General features: G+C 41.6%; 2 protein-coding genes across 2 annotated transcripts; both read left to right on the top strand.

Annotated features, from left to right (window-relative positions):
* Positions 1–136: 136 nt before the first annotated feature.
* tamalin (trafficking regulator and scaffold protein tamalin) lies at positions 137–8737 on the top strand. The gene is made up of 8 exons (XM_047039844.1): positions 137–460; positions 2029–2084; positions 2659–2713; positions 5076–5178; positions 6089–6182; positions 6998–7064; positions 7540–7606; positions 7724–8737. The coding sequence occupies exons 1-8, from the start codon at positions 260–262 to the stop codon at positions 8233–8235; spliced, it is 1155 nt and encodes a 384-aa protein (XP_046895800.1). The 5' UTR covers positions 137–259; the 3' UTR covers positions 8236–8737.
* Positions 8738–17656: 8919 nt separating this feature from the next.
* nr4a1 (nuclear receptor subfamily 4, group A, member 1) lies at positions 17657–20928 on the top strand. The gene is made up of 7 exons (XM_047040420.1): positions 17657–17732; positions 18443–19209; positions 19331–19460; positions 19553–19716; positions 19848–20050; positions 20246–20424; positions 20687–20928. Exons 2-7 carry the CDS (start codon positions 18445–18447, stop codon positions 20926–20928), a joined length of 1683 nt encoding a protein of 560 aa, XP_046896376.1. The 5' UTR covers positions 17657–17732; positions 18443–18444.
* Positions 20929–21836: the final 908 nt, after the last annotated feature.

A 21836-nucleotide genomic window follows, 5' to 3' on the forward strand; every position in this document is an offset into this window, starting at 1 on the left:
CGTGCACCATTTTCCATGCTGTCCTTAACTTTAAACAAATGACACAAGGCAAGTATGTTGGTCCACCAATTGTGTTTGTTGCATTACAAACTCCGCCTCCAGCCTATTCAGAAGAAGTCCCTTTTGAAATTGAGGTTTCACGATTGCTGTTCAGAACAGTATCTCTGCAGAAGGGTTGCTGTCGTGCTTGTGAAAGGAACATAATTTAAGTTTAGACTCAAACTTCTCTCTTCATCGGAACGCACATGAAACGAAAAATATGACGTTCCGCAGACTGAAAAAAGTCAATTCCAATGACCCCGAGAGTGGACCATCATGCCAAGACAGTGCTGAAATCTACTTTGCTTCTTCTAAATCTGATAGTTGTAAAACTAAGGATTTACCATCTAATGCATCGGACGTGTACAATTACAAAACGTTGGCGTATTCTGGTGGGACGTTACCCAGGAATTTCAGAAGGGTTCGTATGTCGATTATTGTTCTGTCCACGTGTTAAAATTATTGCACCAGTTGTAAATTAATCAGTTATTTTTGAGTTTCAAACGTTTGGTGTAGGCTAGTTCATCCTAGTAGGTTAGTTCATCCTATAGGCTACGAATCTATAATCTCACATCATTGCAATTTACTGTAAATTGCGCATTGACTTTGGGTTTCCTACAGTAAACAATCCTAAATGTGTTATTCTCTACTAGTCGTCCTGCGTACAGATGCAATTAATTCCAGCAACAATAATGTCTGGAGTCCATTAATAGGGTTGGCCGATACATGATCCTTCGGTAGAAGCCGTTTAATCAAAAACACGGTGGAAAATGAATTTGAGAAGCCTAGTTTTACGCATCATATTATAGCTCTTAAGCGCTGTTTTGATCAGTAAATGTTATTGGAACAACCTATGTTAACTGTTTGATAACTTAAGTATCTACCAGGGTCATATTTTACATCATCAAATTAAACTACTGCAAAGCTGTGTTTATTTTTTCTTTTTTACCAACTCGGTAAGGAGAATAGTCACAAATGTCACAATTCTCTATTTGGTGAACACACAGAAACGTTATCCAAGGTGCCTTCATCAGTGAACAAAAAGTTCAATTGATGAGAAATAGTTTAAACGGTTTTGTTGAAAGATTTTGCAAACTACTTTGTGCAATTTCTTAAACCTAACCAACACCTTTTATTTTGGATTGTGAGTTGCACCGCAGCACTTGTCCCATTTATGGAGTAACTGTACAAGTTAAGCTTGTCCACCCCTGCTTGTGTCCCACGTCAGCTGGAGTGTGAGGGCAACAACAGGGCATTGTGAGGGGGCTCCAGTGAGACCTGCTCCAGCCACCCCGTTTGGTCTCTCAGGATTTTGGGAATAAATGAAGTCATTGAGAGGGACTCAGGACAATTCTTTAAGTGTTGGGAAAATAAAGAAAGTAACATTTTACAACCCTGGGAGGATGTGGCACAGAGTGCCCTTTCACAGCAGCCACACTTGGAATCATTGAGATAGAACAGAGGTGAATTGATTACAGTCAGAAACGTTTCGTAAGGTAGTATGATATGCTTTTAACTTACATCGTCACTGGGTGGGTCCCCCGTTTGGCTATGGGGTTTTCCTCAAAGCAGACATTGTGGCAAGAGGCCCAGTTGGTGCCCATAAGTCATATTTGTACAAAGAGCAAAGCCTGTTAAAACTCTTTCTGTTGTTGTAATTATTATCAAACATTGGAATCACTAGCTGACTTGAAACAAACTTGGAATGCAAAGTTTGCAAAACTGTCATGTGACAGGGAAGGCAGCCAGAAACACATTTCTAGTTTTAGACTAAATGTTTTCTAGCACAAGGTTTCACTTGGTATCTCAAAAATACAAACATGAACCCTACACACACGTGCCAAGTGCAAGATCTGAGGGTGTGAACTTCCTTGCTTCAGGCATGGTCTACGTAGTTGGGAAACCCATGGCATGCTCTGTGGTTGTTGAATGAATCATGGAGACGTTCTAGTTAAGTGATTTGTGTGTTGTTTCGTTTCCCTCACACAGGGTGGTGGTCTTCAGAAATGGAAGCCCCTCACACAGTCAGAGCCAGAACCACAGAGGTACGTCTTTCACACCTTATGAACCCTGTCGTCTTACTCTGTCACGGTTCCTCTGTCAACAAAAGTTTGATATACATCATGCTCAAATGATGATATTATCAAAAGTCAGAGAGTTAGATGATTTTCTGCAGCCAATTGGTTTTGCTATCACATGGATTTCATTAAGGTAGTTATAAAGGCATTCAGCATGGACAATGACCATTTGTACTTCTGGCCATTTACTATTTATGATATACTGGAGTTTTATGAATTTACCATGTGTTGTGATATTATGGATGCTATCATGGCGTCCTTCCTTACTCCCTGACCCTTGTACATTTGACCTTTGTCATGATGTAAAGAGAGTACTGGTCACAAACAAGGGCTTGTCAGGACTTGTTAACAGTCATGTAATTTAGATCAAGACCATGAAGGCAGGACAGAGTTGTCATATGTATTCAGTCAACATCCCGTTGGGCAGCCATCTGCTTTTAATGCTTGTGTACATTGTGCCGGTCAGAGATTTTGTCTTAAGATATTGATTTAATTGTGGACCCCCTGCAATTTTTTTTCTTCTTTTCAATCTTCACTTTAGGAAGGTAGTGGTCCTGGAGAAAAATGAAGAGGAGACATTTGGATTTGAGATACAGGTAAGAGCATTAGAATGTATGGGTAGTGAGGTTATATTGGTCCACCATGTTCCTGATCCAAATCTGAAAAATATACAGAAATACCTCAATTGATGTGCTTAGAAGATCGTCTATGTTTCAAATGCTCCTTTTGCATATTTGTCTTATGATTTGAAGAGGAGGCAGTCAGTCTATTTAAAAAGCAGGACGGTTGTGAAGAATCTTCTCACGCCTGCCGAGTTAGACCTGCTCTGCTCTTCCCCCTCGGGACACGCTGGGCCCTCAGACATCTGCACTGTTCACCACTGTATCTCTCCCATCTCCCTTCTGTGTCTCCCTGGAGCACTTCCTTACAATATACTATTGTGTGTATTAGATCATTCTACAAAAGCCATATACTATTGTGTGTATTAGATCATTCTACAAAAGCCATAAAGATGTGTAAGATATAGATTTATTCTTAGGATGTTAAAATACCCTGCCTAGATCTTTTCCATGGCTCATTGGTACATTAAACCAAACTATTGTGCTTGAACACCTATTGCAGTTGAATTCATTTTAAGATGGCCTCTCCTAGGCGAAATACAAAATTTCAGGACATGGGGAATAAACATAATTATGCTACAAGTTCACAAAAAAAAACTTATTCTGGGAAGCACTGACTCCAAATCCTAATCTAATGCTCTGGGTACAAATCCTTGACCATCCATTTCCTGCATGTCTTCCCTTCTCTCTTTTCCTGCTTTCCTGTCTCTCTCTCCAACTGTTCTAGGCATAAATAAAGCTGAAAAGAAGCCAAAACATATCTTTAAAATACAATTTATTGTACCTGTTATGTCACATAGATGCTTCTATTTTTGGTTGGATAGAGGTCCCCTCCTTTCCTGTCTGGCCTAGTCCCACAGGAAGTTAAATTATCAGGGCATGGTGTGACAGTTGTGAGGGGTGGCTATTGAATCCTCTGCTCTTCTTTCTCCCTCTCTTTCTCCCTCTGACATTACCAGTACTGTGGCTCTCTTAATAGTCCTTATTGGATAATATCAGTTGCCAACATGTAAATGGCAGAAGGATTTGCATACCATGCAGTTACTTCTTAATCATGGTTTATCAGTCACTATACAAGTAAAACTTGGTATGGGGAAGGGTGGGCTTTCCAATGGATGTTAATATTGATTTTGTTTTGGTAATACAATGTTCAACTGTCCTTTTTATTACCCCCTCACACCCCTACCCCATGCTATGACTTCTTACACTTCTGTAAAAGCCTAACACTACAACTGAATAGTATTTAATTACATATAAATTCCTATATTCCTGCAATGGTTTTGCTATAGGTGCAATGTAGTTACCAGGTAGTTAATGGAACCTTAATGTCAAGTGTTGGCCAATATTTATTGGGCAGAGGTCAGATATTTTTGATGTTTGTAATTGAGGAAGTCAGTAGAATGCTAAATGCTTTGTACAACTTTGTGTGAAGTGGTATGGTCAATGCATGAAAGATGATCAATTTCAGATTAAGTAGACTAAATTGGAGGCGTGAAAGTGTTCAGACTGGAGACTCATAGGTTCAACATTGAAAGCCTTGTTGAGAAAACCTTGGGCCAAATATTACATTTAGGAGTTCTCAAATAAAATTCGAGTGGTGTTTGAACTGATCTACTTGACATAGAGAAGTGTGTTGGTGGTGTGCGAGATTTGCCTCAGAGAACTTGTCACGCATGTGAAATGAGGAAGTAACATTCAAATGTTTCAAATGTGACACACAACGTTTCAGCCGTTAAAGCTGTTGGAAAACAGAATAGAAACACTTTTTATGACGGTGGTAAATCAAGCAGGACGTTGCCCTATTGTGCTAACCAAATGAGTTGATAAAGCTCCTGGAAGAGCCTTTTACAACAGTATTTTTATGTGGTAGATATTGAAAGCAACATGCAGTCGTTTGTGATTAACTAGATAGGTTTTGCATGTGAAAACAAGGTTAGTAGAATGATGTTATCCTGCTTCCTTCTCAGTCGTCTCTGGAGGAGGTTGTCTGTGTTGCATGGCTGTCTCTGCTTCAGTTATCTAGGGGCTGTCCTTGTGCACAATTCAGTGCATGGTTATCACATTTGTTCATCATCACAAACATTCAAGTGGAGTTTTGAATGAAAGGCCCTGACATTGCTGTCTCTCGCAAATGACGAAACCCCCACTAGCTGTGTTACAAGGCCAGGACTCACTAGTCCAGACCCCCCGTAAGACATGTTACTACTGACATCTAACATCACTTCCTACTGGACTGGTTATAGTTATAAATTATAGAAGCAACTTCAGCAGCAGCAACTTAGTGAAAAGGAACCAAAAAGAGCAGTACTTAAACACTTGTCCTCTATTTTTTTTCCAGACATATGGACTGCACCACCAGGACCAGAACTCAGTGGAGATGTGCACGTTTGTGTGCAAGGTCCATGATGATAGTCCCGCCCAGCAAGCTGGACTTAAAGTTGGCAAGTAAAAAATCTGTTTGTTTTGCACTTATGTTTATTTTCCTGCATTAAACAGCAGACTCTGAAATAACTGGAACCCACTGAAAATAGACACTCAGGGAAACCAGGATGACAGGTGGTTTTGTTTGGCCCCACCCCTTTTTGTTTGCCAGCCTGGCAGGCAGGCTATGTCAACAACTATACATATGAGTTTCGGCCTGTTGTTTTGGGAAGTACACATATGACAGTGTGCCTATTCATTTTTAAGTCAACAAAACACAATCGTCAACTCCCCTCCCCCAACCCCTGGAAAATTAGTCAACAGTAACTTGACCATTTCCACCAGTTCAGTTTCACTTCCTACATTCCCTTCATGCTCAGCTTATTGTTCTATGTGTCTTTTTTCTAAAACGGATGACTTCAGCCCTCTGAGGATGGAAGGCGGTGGTTCTTGAAAGAGCACCAGTCCATTGTTTCACAGTCTGACAGAAAGGCAACCAAAGAAACAGGCCTCACCAACCATCTGAAACAAATGAACATGCACCCCATACATTAATTTAGAGAGAGACTGACCACAACTTGCCAATTAAAGATAGTAGCTCTGTTTACTAGACACACAGATGTGTGTGGGTCTAGTCACTAAAGATAGATGAACACAAATATGTTCAGGCTGTTTAGACTGGGTATAGCAGCATGTTATGGCCCTCCCATGACCACACAGGGTTCGGAGCGTGTGCTTCACACATGGGCTCATCAAGCTTCCTTTATGAGAAAGACTTCCTTCATGAATCACAGTGGCTGGTGGAATCAAACCAACCTTAACATGTACCTCAGTACCAGTGGCATGGTGAAATCCTGGGGCTACAGGGCACATCAATGCATGCTGTTTGGGCTACTAGCTCAATGTTAACATGCTTGTTTGTGTGCTCAGGGGACACAATTGCAAGTGTGAACAAGGCCACTGTGGAAGGATTCCGGCACAAGGAGATAGTCCAACTTATCAGGGCATGTGGCAACACAATAAGGTAACCTGTCTCCACTAATAGTCACAGGATTCTCCTGAGACTATTTATCTGTAAATTCAGTGGTCTCCAACCGTGGTCCTTGGGGCCCACTGACATAAGTGTTTTAGATGTTTCCTTGCTCTTAACACACCTGATTCAAATAAATGGCTCGTTATCAAGCTCTGCAGAAGTTGGATGATCATGATTCATTTTAATCTGGTGTGGGAGCAGGGAAACATCTTAAACATCAGTGGGACCAGGATTGAAGAATACTTATTTCATGGAAAGAGCTAGAAGTTTGTATGCATTAAATGTTGAATTGGCAGTTCACATTTACATTGGCAGTTCCTTTCCCTCTCGATCTCAGTTTTACTGCTAATATAATATTAGAACAAGGTCCCATTTATAAACTTTGAAGATGACTGCTCAGGCAGTGAACTTACCCACATTAAGGAACTAGAACATGCTTCCTGTCTCACCACTGACTCCATCACGTTATTGCCACCACTAGTGAGGATAAACCGGCTTGTTAACTAAGAACATTCAGCAGAATATCAGCCCTATATAACCACCAGATCCTCTCATGCGTATGTCAGTTAAGACACGGTAGAGTAGCTAACTGTAAATGTAATATGTTCTCAAGTCTTTCTGCTGCTAGTAAATGGTTTAGACTTGATTCAATTATGTTGGGACCCTCGTAACAAGAGTCTTATGTTGGTTAGTTGAAAAGTCCTCCACTCCATTTATTGGTCCTATGCTATGTAACATTACTCTTATCAGCCCTTGTGCCTTCCTGTGTTATTCTCCCTGACGGCATGGCTGTTTGTCTCTTCTAGGCTGGAGACTGTGTACAGTGATTCTATCCGCAAAGCCGAACTGGAAGCCCGCTTGCAGTATCTGAAGGTGATTGTTTCTCTCTGTTATGCCCTGCTCTTGTCCAGACAGCGGAGACTAAGTAACTGCTGTCTGGGTAAAGTGATTCTGTGTGGCGGTATAACCAAAACAAGGAAAGAAACAGAGCCCTCCCACCATGCTCAATGCTAGATTTAGACCAATCACCACCTGTTTCCCTAAACCCCCACCTGTCTCAGCTGTAGCGGCTGCTGTTTCCAGCATGCTTTCTGCTGGGTTCAGCAATGAGACATCCGGCACAAGTGGCTCCAGTCTCACTGTTGACTGTTGAAAGTTAGCTTTTTAGTGATGTGTCTCAAGTGAGAAGACTTTCCTCAAGATGACAGCAGCTGTCCCCAACCTAGTCCATCATTGCACCATAAGTGATCATTGTGACAAGAACATTACTGCCTTGTTAATCATTCTTTTTCATGGTTTTATCCAGCAAATGTCTAACGTTGGTTTGACTTTGATTTGTTTTTATTAGCAAACCCTTCATGAGAAATGGGATGAATACAGATCACTGATGATGCAGGAGCAGAGGCTGGTTCACGGTAAGTCAGACCCTCAGGCGTGAATATGTGCTCTCGAGGGCATAATAAAGATATGACATGTTTTAAAAAGAAATGTAACAAAACCAGGTGATTCTAACAGTTCCTTCTGTCCTGCAGGGATAGTGATGAGCGATGCGTCTGTCTATGAGTCCCTGGAGTCAGCAGGAGTGTATGGGAGTCTGGGAGCCCCCAGCCCGGCTGCCATGCGAGCGCTCCGCTGCACCGGCAGCACCAGCAGCAGTGCCAGCCACCTGAGTGCCGCCACAGACGCCACGGATGACCCCCTTTACCAGACTTGCCTGTACCAGGGCAGTGAAGGCAACACCGATGACGCCACCAACAACAACACGGAGGAGCAGAAGCAGAAAGAGCTCCCCCCTCAGAGGCGCCTGATCCGGCCCGCCAGCGAGCTCTTCACCTCGGCCAAGACCCACCTGACTCGCAGCGCCAGCACACGCAGCTACCTGCGAGGCCCCTCGTCCTCCTCGACATCGACAGGGCCGGGGGAGAAGCAGGGAGGCTTTGGTGCTCTGCAAAGGAAACCCAAGCAGAAGAGCTTCCGCCGGCGTCTTCTCAAGTTTATCCCTGGCCTCAACCGAGCGCTGGAGGAAGAGGAGAGCAAGTTCTGAGGGAAGAGCGGAACTTCGACCCCAAAGACCTGCTTGAACAGACCCAAAGACTTGACGTTGACTATCAGATCGAACTCTAAATCCAAAGATTCCAAAAAAGTGCCAAAGAGTATGAGAACAAATGTTACACAGTGATATTGCTCTATAATTGATCGGTTTGGAACTAATAGTTCTGAAGTCCAACAATTGTCTTATGGGGTTTCACCCTGATTGTACATACCTTTGTTATTGTTTCTATATTGTTATGTAAGTTATTTATTTATTTTGAGTCATGTACAGAATTGAAGGATTCTTTTTGTTTATTTTGTTTTATCGAGGTGTTGAAATGCCTTTTGAGAGTAATTTTGTAAGAAACAAACCTGATACTTCTTTTTTGTACTTATACAGATTGTTCAGATTTAAAATAAATGTGTGCCATTTGATGCCTTTCTTAAATAGCTTCTTAAGATCTAAAACTGATGCTGGCTTTGTCCACTAAAATGCTAAGTAACTGTGTAAACTACAGCTGTTTTAGAGTCTGCTGCTTTCCTTTCATGCATTGGTTAGTTAACTAATTGCGAAAACCAACATATCACTCAAATCAATGAAGCCGGTATGTGTTTTTGTCCCACAAGGCTCCTAATTATGTCCTTTATTTACAGCTCTTTAGGGTTAAAAAATGTTATTGCCTCCATGATGGAGATGAATGTAGTAGGGGGAGAGATTGGTCATGATGTGGTGTTTCTACATTCCCCTGATTCTTAGACTGGGGTTGGCAGGGGCATCCAGAAAGAAGCCTCTTGTATTTGGCCTGACACAGTTAGTTGTTTGGTGAGAATGCACAGGAATGTGAGGAAAAAGGCCCGGCATTCCAAACCCGACCGCCTTCTTTCAGTTCTTGCAGGCAACTGCTGAACCCTCCTGCTCCATGTTCCCGCATTCCCATGGAGGGGTTTCAGATGACTGGGGGAGGTGCAGGAGGAGTGAATGTGTGCCATGGAGCTTTTCATTCCAGGGTCACAGCTGACCAATGAGGTCATGGTGGTCACTCTCACTCTGCACTCTAATCCCTTTTGTCCTCTGCAATTCATTCACAGTTGCATCACGACTGCTGATGTTGGTGTGCAATGGTATCTCAGCCATTTTTTAGGCCAGGCCCACTCAAAGCCCCCCCACCTCACCCCCCGTTGTCGTGAGGGAGGTGGGGTGCCATGTAATCTGACGTAAGGGATTGTTACGCAAGTTTGGTGATGCTCAAATATATTTAAGGGAGAATGGGCCTTTCACATAGTCTGAATGCATAATGAAAGGGGTAATTAGACAAGATGGTGACGACTCAACCATGAGTCTGAATGGGCCGTCTCACCAAAACAAAGAGCATGCAATTGGTGCAGGGCAATTAACACAGCGGGAGGTTGGACTGAGGAGCTGGTCTGAAGATGGGCAGGAGTTTGTATATCACCACACTCTACGCACACCACTACATATTTTAAACTCAAGTGTTTGTTTGTGCTCTGAAGTGGCAGTTTCAAAACCGTTTTGAGTCAGACTGTGTTTTTTCATTTAGTTATGTCTGTCCAACAATGACTCACTGTTGTCCTGGAAACCTCAGTTCTCAGTTCTGTTTGAACATTGGCCACATGTCTGCTGTTGAACAAGCGGATGTTATATAGTCAAATAGAAAATATTGCTTCAGAAACCTGGAGACAGCAGCACAAGAGAAATGGAAGAAACAGTTTCAAACCACACATATCAGACGTAAATAATTGTGTTGATAAGATGTAAACTTTAAAAAGGAAGTGGGTTAACATCCTTGGCAACAGTTAAGCCACTGTACTGCTGCAACTGAGAGAAGTTATTTGACAGGCCGGACAAGGGTAGCAGGTGTCATGTTCAGACTTGGTGCCTACAGCCTAATAGACATTCGTTCAAAATGGTCAGATGCTCCTCTGGCTGGTCGGTGAGTGAAGTACAGTGGTCTTCTTATGTGATCCTATGCATAAGAAATCCTCATGTTGAGACTTTCATAAGTGGAGAAAGATATTTAACAACAAAACCTTTTTGCTAACTTGAAAAGAAACTTTGAAAGTTTAGTGTAGGTGGCTGGTACAAAGTGTTTAGACTTTGTGGTTGTGTCTGTCTTAGGATTCAGAGATGAGGGTTGCGTGGGTTACCATGTAGGCAGACAGGATGTGGGTGATGATTGGGCCAGATATCCACCCTCTGGAGTACACAATAAAAACATTTTGGTTGTGTCTATGGGATGAAGAAAGAAACTAAAAGTGAGTGATTACATGGGAATAAGAAGGAAGACAGGAAAACAAAAAGGATGGATAAAGAAGTACCATTCTTGAATAAACTTCTGTGATTGGCTGCTTGGTTGGTGGGATGTGCAAACATAGATAACATCCGTGGGGTAGCCTTGTAATTGATAGGAAAAACGATAATCCATTTTTTTCCCATTTTAAAAATGTGTATGCTGAAGTCAGATACATGGTACATTCGGCAACTACTGCATAACTAATTCCAGATAAAATGGTACTAGACAGTATAGTGACCTTTCAGAGGTCAGACCTTGAAGACTACAAGCTGAAGGCTTTTGTAAGGTCTTGGACGTTTCTGTTAGGAGCTGTTTCCGTTGATCACCTTTTGTGGCTCTCATTCAAATAGATGGAGAGCGACGGAGTAAATGATTATCTAAACACATAGACATACACACACACGGACAGACACCCACTCTCACAGTTTCCCACCCAGTGGTGTGACAGGTGTGAATGTTACTCTATATGATGATGGCTTTATTTCCCTGTGCCGTTCAACAGCTATCCAGGCTTGACTGTTGAGCTGATCTCTGAGATTAAGTCCTAGAAGAAACGCAACAGCTGCAAGTCGTCCAGTTTAACCCAATCAGCAGAGAGGGAATCCATATGTTATTCAACTAAGTAAACTGTATTTATGATAACACTGTAGAGTAAACTTGATGAACTAGAAGTTTGACCTTTGAATGAGTTGGCTACTTCCAGAAATCAATCACTTTCAGTAGGAAGTACAATCTATTGTTACTTTGTAGATGTATGAACAGCTGGTGTTCGATACATTTCACATCTTGTTCAGGTTCCTCTTAAACTAGTTTAATAATGCTTGCTTAAAGGAGTAGTGGGTGTGGGACCAAACTGCCACTGTCTCAGTTTAAGAACTGTACCACATCTTTTGAGATTGTATGATATTAATGACATTGATAAACTAAACCTAATTGTTTTGCTTGGAACTTGACTGTGTTTGCACCTGGTGTCTTTTTAAATATTTAGATGAATGCTACACCAGATGCCCTTTGCATGATGTGCAACTGTGGTCATTAGTGACAAGGTAGACATAGTAAAATACTATCCCAGCAATGACCTCAAGACACTGCATTGTTTTCAATTGTTTTCAAATTTCAAAGAGAAAAAACTTTCTAACTTACAATAACAGGAAATAATTGAAAGGAGAAATATCTTACAAAACTGGACATACTTTGCAAGTCTAAAGGAACACTACATGTCCACTGTACACTGTCAAGGAAATGTAAAATTGAAGAATACACTTACTCATTTAACAGACGCTCTCATCCACAGCGACTTACAGTAAGTACAGGGACATTCCCCCTGAGGCAAGTAGGGTGAAGTATCTTGCTAAAGGACACAACGTAAGTTGGCCAGCTGGGAATCGATCCAGCAACTTTCTGATTAATAGCCTGATTCCTTAACCGCTCTGCCATCTGACTCCCTAACACACTAGACACTAGATAACTCATGTTGTGTTTCACTTAAATTTATACAATGACACATTTTCATCGACATTCTCTCATTGAAAGTTAAAGGGCTATTGTTGTGTTAAGTTTCACTTGCACTCAGCATACTTTGTCTCAATGAAACAAAAAGAAACGTGGAGATCTGAGGAGGTTTGACTGTTTCTTAAAGACTACAGCTAGAGACAGAAGAAAGGAAGCAACAACAGTAACCATTTCCTGTCTGCAGTGGGAGGAAGTGATAGGGCTCAAGCCTTTCTGGACTACAGTTCATTACAGGGTATGTTGAACAAATAATATGAATTCAATACAGTACAGTACAGTACAGCACAGCCAGCTCCACACTTCTCAATCTCAGAGACTGGAAACAAGAGCGTCTGTGTGTCAGGAACACTGTGTTACAGGCTGCTGCTCTGTTTGTCCATGAGGAGAAAGGATGTTGACTCACCAGGGTTTTCCAAGATCCAGCTTCCGGAGAGCAGAAAAGAGTATGGAGCCCCAAGATACTGTATTGTGCGCTTTCAATTAGAGGTATTTTTGTAGTCATCTGTTTGCATATTGCTTGAATGTGAAATAGGTAACAGTCTTCCACAATACAATAATATTCTGCTCATTGTAGTGATACATATTGCAGGAAATAAATATTAAATTATTATTACAGTAAAGTCTGCTTATCCGTACTGTGGGTAAATAGGTACAATCTACATGGGTTCTTCAGGAGGGGGTCAGGGGGGGCCAGTGCCCCAGTGACAACAAGCTTGGACCCCCTTGTGGCTCCCCTAAATGTAAAGTCTGATTGTGCATTAACAAGAGGCCTTTCCAGAATGATATGTGCATTTTGTATAGCTCACAACAAAAATTGCATTTCTGATATTAACTGATATTAGGACAGCCCATGCCATCATATTAGCTAGAGGAATGAGTCATCTGTCATAGTAAATAAATTCAACTTCAACCTCTCTGATTCCAGAATGGTGTGACAAGATAATGACGACAGTGAAAGTCAGATTCAGAACTAAAGAAGTGATGCAATTACTAACGTTGTTCTTGCATTCAGATTATGAATAACTGTCAGAAAAGGAGATGTGACTGATGTGACTGGTGACGTGGGAGGACTGCTGCTGTCACTGTTATATTCATTAGGTTTCAGATCCTGTGATCGTTTTCTGTGACCTCTGAGCGTGTAAAGGTCACATTGCACTGTTCTAATTATTCTCATTCTGTCTGCCCAATTAATTCCTTGTATTCACACATCTGATGCTGTACACCACATTCCCAAAAAAGGATAGGAGGTGGGTGAACCAGATGATTGTTTCCATAGAGTGTCTGGTATGGTATCATGGATCCTAGCGTTCATCTGGTCCCCATACTATTCCCTGGATGCAGTGAAAGCAGTTTTCACTTTGGATGTTACACAAGAACAGATGGTGACAGTACTGTGCCCTCAGATGAGACTAGAAATGCAATGCATGTTGGAACAGAGACTGATTTCCATTGGAATCACTTTTCTGTTCTTCAAGTCAACATAACCAAAATACTGTAGATGAGTTAAAGTGACATAAGTTTTAATTAAAATCCCCCAACTTATTTCCAATCATTCTCTCAAGTATCTACATGGGGATGGTAACCTTGAGCAGGTCCAGGAAACTTTTAGACAATAACACCACTATTTCATACTTGAGTTGTAACTGGAACCGCAACAAGGAAAATTTCAAAGAAGGAAAAAGGTTGCTGATGAAAAGTCGCCAAAGACTGACAGCAGCCAACATTGTGCTGGTGTGTCTGTCTGTGTGTGCTTGAGTGTGTGTGACAGTCAGCGATGGCTATTGTCCCGGACCTGGAGAGGAATCAAAACAAAAACATGTCACTCTGGCTCTGTCAGAGTCTAGGGCAAGGGGGCGTTGTGGGTGCCTCCCCTTTCCTGGCAAGGCACAGTGTTCAGACCTCTTATAACACTTCCTGACTCTTTTCCTGTGGGACCTTGGGAAAATGGTTTCAAAGATCTCGCCCTGGTCTTCACCTCATAGGAAGCCACCACAGGGACCATTGTGTTTTGGTCTTATATTTGTAACTGAATACCTATCTAATTTTTTTATAGCTGAAACTGAACTTAATGTATTCTCACCCCAAAGTGTCCCTCCAACGCGTCATTTGAATGCTTGCATTTAAATAGTTCAACCCAGAACTAACCAGTACAGCAATGACGTCAGAAAATCTGGACCTCAAAATGAAACCATTTTTGGATCCCTCACATGGCTACATAAGCCTGGTTGTGTGCCGCTGGTTGTGTGGGTAGTGAAAGGGGGAGGAATGTGATAGTGGGAGAGGATTCAATAGAGGCTGTCTTGCAACCTACAGAACAATAGCAGAAAAGATGTTTTGTTGAAGCCAGAAGAGAGAACACATTATTTCAGATGTGGCGTGGTGAAATGTCCATGAGGAATAAAGTGTTCTGTTGTATGTGGATGTGAGTGATTATTACTATGTTTGTCAGAACATCATCAGATAGAGGTGGATCCATTGTTCTTACTCTAAAGGCTGTCTTAGATTTGTTTAACATATACTCTGGAGGAACATGGTTCATGCAGTGCAAGTTTTTTTAAATGCATCCCTCCATAAGAATAAATGTGTCCATTCAAACAAAAGTACTGATAGTATAGCTAACTTTGTTCTGACTAGGTTTTAACTTGGCATTTACAGTATCTGGTGTAATTCACTAAACCTTTAAGTTTCCCCATTAGACAATTTATTTCAAATCTGTTAACTTCAACCTCCCCTTACATGTACTCATACTGCCCTCCAGTGGACAACCTGGTTACATGGTCTGGTGCTTTTCAGGAAAATGGCTCAATCCAGAAGAGGTTGCTGATGTGTTAGAGCAGGAGGTGAATCAGCCAACATGTTATTTTCAGAACAGAAAATTTGCGCTAAATGGGACTGTAAAAGTTAATGACACCAGAAATATATCAATATGTCAAATGTATTCAGATGTTTCAGCTCGATAATCAGTTCACCTAATGGAGTTAGACATAACTTAAGTTCGGGAAAAGAAGACCAGACCACAACTCCTTCTTCCCTCTAATTGTATTCTGTGTCATCCACAGCCGAAGGTCAGGAGCAAACCGACCACACCTCAACTCATCCCTTTACCCTAATTTACTACCATACAGATCTCTCCATCTTGTTGTTCTCATGTTTGTTACCCTATCACCACCCCCTTTCACGCTTCTCCCTGGTCTCAGGCTCTTCTATCCTGGCACCCCTGGGGGATCTGCTCGTGCTTCAGCTCACCCGTGACCCTAAGGACTCCACCAAACCCCGAGTTCCCATCTGGATGCCAACCTTGGCTCTGCTACCAGCCTCTTCATCCACTGGGCTCGGTGTGCTACTGGCCCTATCATCATTCTTCCAATAAAAATCGTAAACGTTTATTTGTTGGTGTGTCGTTGCACTCATAAAATGCCAAATAAAAATGACTGGGTGTGATTTGTACCCATAAACATGTATAGCCATGCACATGAGTAATTATTTGATCTCTAAAATACCATGTTTGCCCTGAAAAAACTCCTACTTTGCAGTATGTACATGACCAATCAGTCACTCATGACTGGATAGGATTTCTCTCCTTGAATAAGAATGAATGTCTTAGCAGTCATGAACAAATGTAATTGAGTATTTAGTTATGGGGTAAACTCTTGACAAATTCACACAATATACTGAGTCATACATCCCGCTCCCTGTCTGGTATCTGACACATCAGACACTCTCTTGTGTTTATGAACATTGCCCTAAGTTCTAAACAATGTACTGTGAGATCCGAACAGCTGAAATACTGTTCATGGATATTTGATTGATTGCACCCCTAAACCCCCCCCCCCCCCCCCCCCCCCCCCATATGGCAGCAGCTATAAAAAAATTACCTATAAATATATTGAAGGTTCATTGTTTAGAGCTAAACAATATGATCCCCAGAATATCACTTAATTGAATTGTGTAATAAAATCCCACAATCCTGTTCGGCACCACAAGGTGGAGCGTGTTCACTTTGTAGCACATCTGATGTAGTGCAAACCTCAGCAAAGGCAGAGCGCCTTGAAGTGGTGTCTACTACTACATGTTGTATAACCTGACAGGCAGATATCAGTTGATGTCGTTGAGCGTTCCTGTCAGACATGTCAAAAGTGTAGGACTCGGGTTTAAATCCAGTTCAAACACTATGCTGTAACTAACACGTTGGACAAGTGTTTGCTAAATAACATCAATTTTGTATACATTTCAACAAACTAAACACTTTGTAGCCTATTTGCAGCACATTATATTACTAGGCGACACTGACCTACTGCCCAATATCAGTTTCAAGGGACACATCTGCACATGCACATGTCATAAGTAAGTTTATACAAAGCTGAGGGTGTTATGTTTAAGGTCAGTAGGGGCAGGGAAGTGGCCCACTTCTAGGAACATATAATTTATGTTTTCTAAACTTAAAACAGGCTCTGTTGGCATTTACTTGTAAATAATTGTTTCCATTTTTTTGAGCAGAGAGTGGAACCTGATAAGGACAGTGGTGACTTAAACCAGCAGGCGGAATGCCTCAGAGCAGGAAAGCACTCTAACAACAGCTCATGTGACCTGTCATGAAGAGCAAAAACGATCACATTTTCTTTTCTTTTTGAAATTGTGACGACTTGATCGGTCACATCATATTTTACATATTTTTCCTATCTATGATCTTTGCCTTGTTATGTAAAACAGGCCAAAGACCAACAGAACAAGTGAGCTCACGTCTGTCTTGCTTTGAATCACACCAGCAAGTCTGTTAGTTTTACAAAATGAACCATGGATATTCCATCCACTCTATAACCATATCATCCTATCTTCAGGGGGAAGGTATAGTTATTACAGGATTCAGATCATTTGTTCATATCAAGTTTGTGTTGACTGCTGTGATACGGAGAGGTTGTGCTCAACCATATTTTTGCTCCAGATCATCCTTTTCCATTAATCTCTTCTTTCAATGTACTCAAGAAACTGCATTGAGAAGATGTGGGCGTGTCAGAGGGAAAGGTTCTTCATGTGCAGAACATTCAGCATACTTTACAGAACTAAACAGCTGCTTAACTCATCTCACTGGTCAACAGATGGTGGTCCTGTGCATGTGTGTTATGTTTGTGTGTGTGTGTGTCTGTGTGTCTGTGTGACTGTCTGTGTCCAAGGTGGTATATGCATCAGCATGCTACTTGTAAATCTCTGATGTGGCTCTAGATCTTTAGAAAAAAATTGCATTCCCCAAGAATCTCGTACCATGCCCATATTCAATGTTGCTACATAGCACGAAACTTGACTGACTATCCTACAAAGTTATGTTTTTCATTCAGTTCAACCACCCCTTGTGTTGTTTCTGTGACAATGAGAGAATGGTAGGTTGGAGATTTTCAGCACTTTTTTCTTTTATTTTGCGTCACTGGAATCCCTCTAGTGCGTCACCACAAGATACTTTTTTTTGAGCTGTGTCTACACGACCGGATTGGCCATAGTCTGGATATATCTCCGGCTCTGCCACAGTGTGGATGACAGAACTGGGCGTGCCTATGACGTGGCACACAATAAATGTACTTGTATAAATTTAATTCACAAGACTTCAACACAGGGGATGTACAATTTCTGATAAAAAAAACGAGGGGGATAAAATCTTTTGGAATACAGACACTAATTAATTTGAATAAAACAGGTAAGCTTTACCTGTGTATATGCAAAACAACGTAACTTTTTGAAAGCATGTGATAATCGCAATCCAGGGAGGAAGGCACCCATGCATAGTGTATAAGTTTGTATACGTTTTTATTGAATTATTCACAGGCAACGGTTGTTATTTGTGGATGGGTAGAGTGAGGGTGGTTAATACAATTTCCTAAAGGCTCAAGGCTTGGAACTCCCTAAGGCTTTTCAGAAAGCATAAGTCAGACATAATTTTTTGTGGGGTATTTAATCAAATAAAACATTTAAAGTAAATACCAAATAAATTTGTCAAGTCAGACAAGGAGGAGGAATGAACCAGCACTGTGTTGTCTTTTCCCCTTTACTATACATCGCTCAGAATTGTCTATATATATATTTTTTTTTTACTCTTGTACCATTATCAGTAGGGGTGTAGCCTTTTATTTTCACCAACTAACCTTTGAGTAATATCAGATGGCATGTAGCCATCCTTTGAAAACCAAGCCTTCCTACTTTCTAGTAACTAGTGTTTGGGTAACCGGGTTCCAGGTAGTTCTGAAATATAAAATGCTGCATCCAAAGCATTCCAAGAAACAGATTTCTAGGCTTTCTTTGAGTAAAGATGGGGCTAACCCAGGCAAGCAAGTAATGATGAACTGTATGTCTTATGCATTTCTATTTCTCTCCAACATTCTTAACTCTTAACTTACCCTAACTCAACAGAAATGACTAGTGTCCATCCTCTGCTACATGAGAATCAAGTAGAGTTCCAGAGTCTGGACTTTACTTCAAGGTTGGATATGGAGGTGAGATGCAAGCAATGCCCGCTCTTTGCAACATCTCTCCCAAGCATTGGTTCCCTTGTTGGCACCTACACAGGCGAGTTTGATGTTTATGCATGTCAGGTCCCCTCTGCCCCTACTTCTGCTGGCACAACTACTGGTGAGGACTCAAACTTTAAGCTGGACGACTTCCAAGTTTCGGGCTGCTACCCAAGCACATTCCAGCTGAGCTATCTTGATGAGACCCTGTCCTCTGTAGGCTTAGACTATTTGGGCAGCTCTGTATCGGTTCCGTCTCCTTCCACCCCAGCCTTCCAGACTCAGCCTGAATCATCTTGGTATTCCGCCTTTGGGCCTTCCTCTACCAGCACTGGGTACAAGGTGGCCAATAAGACTGAATTGCCTCAGCCACCCTCATTCTTCAACTTCAGCTCAGCATCCACAGAGGAATTATCTCTTCTGGGCCCATCCCAGTTAGCTGACCAAGAATCCTTCACTCTGGCCCAGCAGCACTCCTCACTCCTGCCCTTCTCCCCTCTAGCTCCTGAGTCAGACATTTTTGATGGCCCTGCCACTATAGAAGTCAGCATTTCCCCCAAAGCTAGAAGCCCCAATGGGAATGAAGGCTGCTGTGCTGTGTGTGGGGACAATGCCTCCTGTCAGCACTATGGGGTTCGCACTTGTGAGGGATGCAAAGGGTTTTTCAAGGTTAATAGCTTCATCTTATTTCTCACATCCAGTTATCTCTATATGACATTGGTGTGTTTATGACAATGGAGACAATAAATCCAACCTATATTATAATATATGTTTATTTCGTGTTTTGCAGCGCACTGTACAGAAAAATTCTAAATACATTTGCCTTGCCAACAAAGACTGTCTGGTAGACAAGCGTCGCCGAAACCGATGTCAGTTTTGTCGTTTCCAAAAGTGCCTTGGTGTAGGCATGGTAAAAGAAGGTCAGTCCCTGTAACCTTCAGTTTCTCTAGGTCAGAAGGAAAATCAAAGCAACTCCCTTAATTTAATTCCTTCATCTTTCTCTTTCCATTAGTTGTAAGAACAGATAGCTTAAAAGGCAGAAGAGGTCGCCTCCCTTCAAAGATGAAATTAGTCCAGGGTCTGACACCCTCTGCTTCCCCAGTTAGCATGATTGCTTCCCTTGTGAGGGCACATATTGACTCAAACCCAGGTGTTGGAAAACTGGATTTCTCTAAGGTGAGAGTACTCCTATGTGCCACAACATATTTTAGTACACTGTAGGTACTAAAGATGTACACAAGAAATTCAGGACATTTGCTTGTACTAACAGAGCTCACTTTCTTTGTTTCTCTGTCTGTCATATTCAGTACCAGGAGACTGTGGTTAGCCCGTTAGATAAAGAAGATGCTAGTGACATCAAACAGTTCTATGACTTGCTTACAGAGTCCATGGAAGAAATTAGGAATTGGGCATTGACTGTTCCTGGATTATCTGCCTTTGGTCAGGAGGACCAGGAACTGTTGTTGGAATCTGCCTTTATTGAACTGTTCATCCTGCGCATTGCATACAGGTGAGAAGAACCATTTTACATGGTTTAGGGTGGACTATGAGTGTTACTGGTATATACACAAGAGCCCATACCATATAAGTGTGATGGACACTGTTGCATCTCTGTGCATATTAGCATACACAAAGATGAGATTGAATCAGAGTTGATTGCTAATTACCCAAATAGTGCTAACCAATTCACCTCTACTTCTCGCAGGTCCAACTCTGACACTGACAAGTTGATCTTCTGCAATGGTGTGGTGCTTCACAGGATGCAGTGTGTGAGAAGTTTTGGTGACTGGCTCGATTCCATCATGGACTTCTCACAAAGCCTGCATCGTATGAAATTGGACATACCATCCTTCTCATGTCTCACAACTTTGGTCCTAATCACCGGTGAGAACTCAACCACACATCACTGGGTCTGTATGATATTTAGCCATAGACAGATTACTATTTACCTAACTCTCTTAATTGGCACATCAAACATCAAACCAGTGGGACCTCACTGCATGGTGTGAATATCTGCAGTCAATCTTCATGCTAGACCCCAGCTGCCCACATAAGGCTGCAACTCACACAATAGCTCAGAGCATGCGTCTTTCTTCTCCAAACTTGCACACTTATATGCACATCCTATTGTCATTTACGTTAACAGATCGCCATGGTCTAAAGGAACCAAAGCGTGTAGAAGACTTCCAGAACCAGCTCATCACCTGCTTGAAAGATCACATCTCTAGTTGTGCCTCAGACTACCTGTCCAAGCTCCTAGGGAAGCTTCCAGAGCTGCGGACACTGTGCACACAAGGCCTGCAGCGCATCTTCTACTTAAAACTGCAGGACCTGGTCCCTCCTCCCTCCATAGTAGACAAAATATTTCTGGACACTTTGTCTTTCTGAGAGAAAGAGATCAGTGATTTAGAAAAAAGGTAGGATGGAAAACTACAAACAATATCTCCCAAAATATAAATAATTAAGTTCTAACTCAAGCTGTCAACAGAAACTATCAAGACATCCATGCACCTGATGTAAAAATCTGTTTTTAATGGATGTTGTATTACAACAGCACTCCAATTGTATGTCCTTGTTGCTGTCAATGTTAAACAAACTAAACAATAGATTATTGTTCAAGGTATCAGCAAATACTTCTTAATATCTTCTCAATTGTACAGTGTATCTTCTACCGCAAGAACTGAACCAGGCCGTTAGACCCTTTAGCCGTTAGACTCTGCACACAAGTCAGAATTGAGGTAGGTTAAGAAAACATTACAAAACTAAATATAGTTTCTAATGATAGGCCTACCGATCATCTTAATTTGACTAAAACATAAAACCAATATTACATGAAGCTCAAAAAACAGTATTTGCGCGCAAATGAATGCGAATTATTTTTGCATAAAATGTGCATAAAACATTACATAAAACTGTGAAATTTGATAGATATGCATATTAAGAAACACAGACCGCTATGATAGCCTGATGAAGACGGCGACCTTATAGTCAAATAAAACCTACCAGTCTTGTACAGCCAAAGAAACTGGATAAAGTCACTCAGAGTCAACTCAGATTACAGCAGATATGTTAACAATGGAATGCCAAGCTTTTCCAAGTCCCTCAATCATCCTTCTGAAAGCATTTGAGAATTGTTTTTGGAACAAATCAGGTACCGTTTTTATCCTGTGAAAAATAATCAATGTGCAGTCTTCAAAAAGAAGTGTGAACAGGCTACTCCATATATTTAGTATTTAGTAGTTACTGTGCCTTGAATTCATGTCTGGAACTTTCTGGCAACCTCCCAGTCAGACCAG

This window comes from Hypomesus transpacificus, chromosome 18 (genome assembly GCF_021917145.1).
Source record: "Hypomesus transpacificus isolate Combined female chromosome 18, fHypTra1, whole genome shotgun sequence".
Lineage (NCBI taxonomy): Eukaryota > Metazoa > Chordata > Actinopteri > Osmeriformes > Osmeridae > Hypomesus > Hypomesus transpacificus.